A 6,000-nucleotide genomic window follows, 5' to 3' on the forward strand; every position below is an offset into this window, starting at 1 on the left:
ACTTCATAACCCAATTTTATCAAAAATTTAGACAATTTTAAAAGAAAATCATTTTTTTTTTATTATTAAGATTATTAAAATTTATATCTGCATGTGCAAAATAAGAAGTAATGCTTAGAGGAATTTTTGACATAGTTTCAAACCATTTCTAATAACTTTTATATAATTTACTAACCAAAACGAAATGATTTATTATTGAAAATAAAATATTTTATTGACCATTTCAATTTTTTTTACTAACCCAGATGTAAATAAATGCTAATTTATTGACCAAAACTGTAAATGTTTGTGCGTAAGATTGGTCATTTAAAAATCTTTCTGACTGCCCTATCCCCAATGAAATATAAAACATATTATAAAATCCGTAACATATAACCAGAGAAAGGACATTTCCACCGTTTAGTCCTGTAGGTTGGAATCATCGCTAGGACGGCGGTGGTCGCATGGGGGGGGGGGGGTGGGAAAAATCAAGAATGAGATGAAATAAATTCAAATTCAAAATTTGAAAAATTCTAACCTCGAAAATTAAGTGTTATAGCTCGGGCACACCTTTTAGATCAGAAAAATTTCATAGTCAAAATTCACATTCCTTTCTTTCTTAAAAGCTTCGCATATGGCTATCCTACTTTTTTCGCACACTTCTTCTTTTTTTGGAACATCACACCAAATTAAATTTAGTTTAGTCCAATTTTGAGACCGAAAGAGTGCGATAGACTTATTTAAATTTTTTGAGAAAAAAAGCTGCGCGAATTTTGATTTCATCAAATTTTACCGATCTTAAATGGCTCCGGCACACCTTTTAGATCAGGAAAATTTCATGAAGTTGAAATTCGGATCCCTTTCTTTCTCGCATGTTTTGCATATGTCTATCTCATTCTCTCGTACTCTTCTTCTTCTCTAAAACATCACTCCAAATTCAATTTAGCTTAATCGAATTTGGTATGTGAAAGAATGAGATAGTCATATGCAAAATATGTGAGAAAGAAAGCGTTTCGAATTTCGACTTCATAAAATTTTCCTGATCTAGAAGGTGTGCCAGCGCCAAGCGCGGAATTAGGATTTTTCAAGGTCAAAATTCAAACTTCCTTGGCAGCCACATTTATGAATTGATTTGGATAAAATCATAATTGTTTGAAAGGTCTTGAGTTCTAGATTAGAACGGGCAGGATAAAAAAAATATAAATAAATAAAATCAGTTGTGAAGGAGTTGGAGAGATAAAGGACTTCGCAACATCCTTAAACTTGACGTTGGCATCTTTAATTGATTGTCAATTAGGTCCAAATTCGAACGGTTTTTCAATTTCCAACAATCTAGAGATTGTTTAATTGACTTGAAATCCAATAAATAAGTCAATAAACCCCAAAATGATGCTTTTTCACCCAAAAATAAAAAATTTACAAAAGTTACTTTAGAAAGATATTCAAATTGTTGAATCATTATTCAATTGACCTTTGAATAGGGGCTTCTCTTTCTCTTTCATCTATAAATCTCGTGTGACAAATTCGATCCAGTTGGTTGTCTTATTGGCTGCGAGGAGACTCAAGTCTCTTCAGCTGTTAGAAAATGCCCATGTTCAACTCTGAATCACTTCTTTCAATCTCCGCGAGTGAGAGAGTGAGAAGACTGCATAAATTATTCAGCGAGAAGGTAAATAGCTGAGGAATTGACTCATTCCATCGGTGATTGGAAAATACATACAAGAAATCCAAGAATCTCAATTGGAGACTGGAAGAATCTTATGCCTGATCTCTGGCATTATATTTTTTTCATCTATTGGGAATCTCTGGGGACTTTTATCAGAGGATTTCGCGAATAGAAAAAAAAACTTTGCATGTGGGAAGATTTCACCCATTGTCTCGTGCATTCATTTTTTTTTCGGAATAAAAATCATCTTCCCTTTTGGGCAATCCACACAATCTCCGGATGCGATTGCGCAGAAGGTTTCCTCAGTCGCCGGCTGAGGGGCTTCCTTCCCATTCCCTGATTTTTGGACCAATTTTTTCTGGGGGCGCGCGTGCCGTCCGGGGAAGCTGTGCTGGAGAGTGCAAGAGATGTTGCACCTCCGGAAGCCACTGACACACTCTCTCGTGCCCCAATGGCAGTGTGCGTGTGAAACAAAAGCGAGAGAGACAAGGAAGACTCTTCGAGTGGCAGATTGGAAAGTAAAAATGAGCCTCAATGGGTGATTTTAGTGGTGAAATTGTGGGAATTTCGTGCAGCTCTGCCACGCGAACTATCTATTCCGTGTCTCCGCAGGGCCCCCCGGCCGTGGGCACAGTGCAAACAGGCCCCAAATGAACAAGACAAGAACAGGGGCCCCCATCCGGGCCACACCTTCTTTCACATCTCTCACGACAGGGTACTCTCTCCCTGGCCATCAGAGGCATGACCCGATGGGGGAGCCCCTGTGATATCCACCCGCCCAGCATCCCGGAAATTACCTTGAGAGCATTCAAGTCGATATCGTCGAGCGAACAGTTCACAGACGGGGCCATTTGATGCGCCATTTTGCGACGACGACACTTTTGCCCGACTCACAAAACACAAGCAAAAATCCAAGCACTCCGCCACTTTTCGCGTCCGCCACGTCTTTCTGCACACACTACCACCCCACTTGAACACCTAAAACACCATCAATTGTGGCCTGGGCACGCTTCTGGACACTCTTTTCTGCCCTTTTTCACGCACCTCACTCAACTTTGCGACTGTTTTTTTTTTCTTCTCTCTTTCCGGACGTCTGACAATCCAACTGTGTGGTGAATTGAGTGGGGAAAAAGTGGGGAGTTTTCATAGAAAACCAATTGGACTTGCAGCGCCACTTTCAGTTCATATTCGATATTTTGTGTCTTGGCTAGGCTTTCGATGAAAACGATGCAAATTGCCTACTCACAGGCGAATATTTTGTTGAAAACCTACTCGATTAAAAATTCAAATTCTTAAAAATCCGTTATATTAGAAAGTGTTGTTTTGTAAAAATGTCCTTTAAAACCTTTAAAACAATTTAATAAACCTTAATGTTACTTGAAGGTCAAATTAATATTGCAAGATATATTGGAAATGTTTAAGTAAAATGCTTTTACTTTTAATAACGTCATGTATTTTTTCTTTATCTTAAATGCAATTTGGCAATGCCTCGTCTCCCTCGTCTTGATGTACAGTACACTCAGTCCCGGCATTACCCAAGAAACATTTTTTTTCTCAATAGTCTTATAGAATTCCCGAATCACAGCTTACCAGAAAGTCTCAAAGAACGATTTGCTTAAATAACGCTTGTAGACTACAGTAGAGTCTCTCAAATAAATCTCTGAAATACAGTAGACTCTCACTCAATCGGCTCTTTTTCAATCGGGCGACAAATTTTGTTGACAATTTTCACGATTAATTATGAAGCTAATTCGCTCGAATTCGCCGCAGTTCTTCCTATTTCATCGTGATTCTTTACAATTGAGCACTTTTTGTGGAATTTACAAAGGCTTTGACGCTCAATTCTATCGCTAAACCGGATGACATTTTGCCCCATATTCCCGATTGAGAGAGAGTCTACTGTAGTCGTTGAGACCTTTATATACAGTAGACTCTCTCAAATTCGGGCATATAGGACCGAAATGTCAGCCGAATTAGACAGAAATTCGGGCAACAAAGTTTTTTAAATGCAACGATTTTTTATTCATGTGCATGTAGATATTGAGTTTACACACTCATATATAACGTAAATTGCATGAAAATCCCTCAATAATGCAAAATCACATCAAAATTAAAACAAACCATGCCAAATTTGAGCATATTTGATTCATTTGACAATCATAATCAAACTTGAAAAATGACAACAAAGCTTTTTCAAATGTAACCGCTGCCCGAATTAAAAAGTTCCCCGATCTTAAAAGAGCCGAATTTGCGAGAGTCTACTGTATAAAAGTGGCGCACCATTAAGGGGCTCAAGTGACTCTATAAGCATTATACTGTGAAAGGAAACTGAAGAGTTCTATGAGACAATCTTATAAAACATCTATATTTCCTCTGAGAGAATGCTTATACAATACTCTAAATTAAATATTATAAAATTATATAAATTTAATATTATAAACGGATATGAACCTGTTATAAGACCATAATCAGAATAATTAAAAAAATCACAAAAAAAATTCGCTTTTATACATACTTATCTAATTCTATTTTATGTAATTATAATTTTTTAATGTAATTTTATCACGTTTAGGAATTTATTAGTTCACCATTACCGCCATTCCACGAAAGTCCATTTTGTCCCTGTAAATAATCTGCTGAACGCGTCTTCTTTTTCCTTTTTAATATCAAATCGGTATATGAAGAAATGCCTCCCAACTTCGTCTCGACTGAATTTTACGCTTATTTGTAAATTTTTAAGACTGTTATAAGCATGCTACAAGTCTTCATTTTCAATAGATCCAGGTCAAATTTAAAGGGAAATGAGGGGAAATCAAGGGAAGTTGTTGACATTTTGCGTGCAGCGTTTTGATTGTAAAGCATTTTTCACACAAATTCATTCAATAAGAGTAAACTTGCTGTATTGTGCTAATGTTTTAAGGTGAAAATGTGCTGTGGTATAGTGATAACGAGTGTATAATCAAGAAATAAAGAAATTACTAAGTTTTACAGCATCTTCTCACATTCTTTGTCAGTAATGCTCAAAGAACTTTCTGAGCACTTAGTAGTACGCCACATTTACATATAAGGGTCACTGAGACTCATTCGGGAGTACTGCAAGCGGTGTTTAAGAAAAGCAGAGTATCGTATTTTGAGAACGGTACAAGCCAAAATGAAGGAAAAAAATACTTCTTGGACGTTCCCATGGTATTTTTTATAAATTGAAAAGGTGCAAGTGCCACTGTAGGACAAAAAATAAAAAAAATAATGGTACAAACTGATAAAAGTGGATTACTTTAATTACTGCTCGAACTCAAAGAGAGAGCAGTAATATAATCGACTTTTTTTCAACTTCTTACTGTTCTGGAGCTTAAACGGTAAGAGATATCGACTTTCGGTCTTCGATGACCCCTCCTCAAATGACATTATCTCGTACCCAGCCTCTTTACTTTTCCCCGCTCCCCTTTCGTAAGTACCCTATCCCCCAAAAATAGGTCAAAATTTAGGTTTTTCCAATTTTGCAAAAAATTGGCCCAAGCTTTTTTTTTGGATGAGTTTTAGAGCTTGTCCTGGCAAACATTTCGCCCAAACATACCTATTACCGGAAAATTCGCCATTTTGATTTTTTGAAGGTCAAAGATCAACCACTTTGGAAGGCTCATTTTTCAACTGATTTGGTTATATTTGAATTTTTTGGAAAGGTACTACAATGTCGAACCCGGCTGCATCGATAATGAACCGATTAAGTACCGATTTTTGAATAATTTTACATCTTTAATAATTGATATTCCCTAAAAGTAAGGTTTTTTTCGATTTTTCTCAAAATTGGCCCAAGCTTTTTCAATGATTTTTGGATATGTTTTAGAGCTTATCCAGGCGAATATTTCGCCCAAACATACCTATGACCGGAAAATTCGCCATTTTGAATTATTGAAGGTCAAAGGTCAAACATTTTAGAAGGCTCTTTTTTCTTTTTGGTTAAATTTGGATTTTTTAGAAAAGTATTGCAAATTAGAACCCAGCTGCATTGGTCTTCATCGGTAATGAATCGGTTAAGTACCGATTTTTTGATTTCGAAATACTTTTGTGATTTATGAATCAATTTGATCTCTAATAGATCAGTTATTCCAAAAGATGATGCGAAAAGCTAATTCACGGTGAGCTCTATCTCGTGAGTTCGAGCATTCCGCAAAGCTGGGACGCTTTGCCATTTCTTTTTTTTTTTGTGGAAATCATGGTATTTTTCACGTGGAAAAAAGTGTTAGTGTAGTGAAAGTCTAAGATTCTTCTATAAGACTATTTGCAGAGCAAATATGAGAATCTTATAGCAGTTTTTAGTATTCTTCCATATTGTACTCATTGCGCTCTTCTATCCT

At 36.4% G+C, this 6,000-nt stretch overlaps 1 protein-coding gene across 40 annotated transcripts in view; it reads right to left on the reverse strand.

The window, feature by feature from the left end:
- Positions 1–2,755, reverse strand: part of LOC129803875 (serine/threonine-protein kinase mig-15) — a 79,811-nt gene extending 77,056 nt beyond the window's left edge. For 19 of the 40 annotated variants that reach the window (XM_055850727.1, XM_055850718.1, XM_055850714.1 and 16 more), the window contains exon 1: positions 2,443–2,754. In XM_055850727.1, the coding sequence (XP_055706702.1) occupies positions 2,443–2,508 (66 nt within the window). In that variant the 5' untranslated portion in view covers positions 2,509–2,754. Of the gene's footprint in view, positions 1–2,442 lie in introns of all 40 variants that reach the window. The other 21 variants (XM_055850736.1, XM_055850732.1, XM_055850731.1 and 18 more) reach the window with 3 other exon arrangements.
- Positions 2,756–6,000: the final 3,245 nt, after the last annotated feature.

The sequence above is a fragment of the Phlebotomus papatasi genome, chromosome 2 (genome assembly GCF_024763615.1).
Source record: "Phlebotomus papatasi isolate M1 chromosome 2, Ppap_2.1, whole genome shotgun sequence".
Lineage (NCBI taxonomy): Eukaryota > Metazoa > Arthropoda > Insecta > Diptera > Psychodidae > Phlebotomus > Phlebotomus papatasi.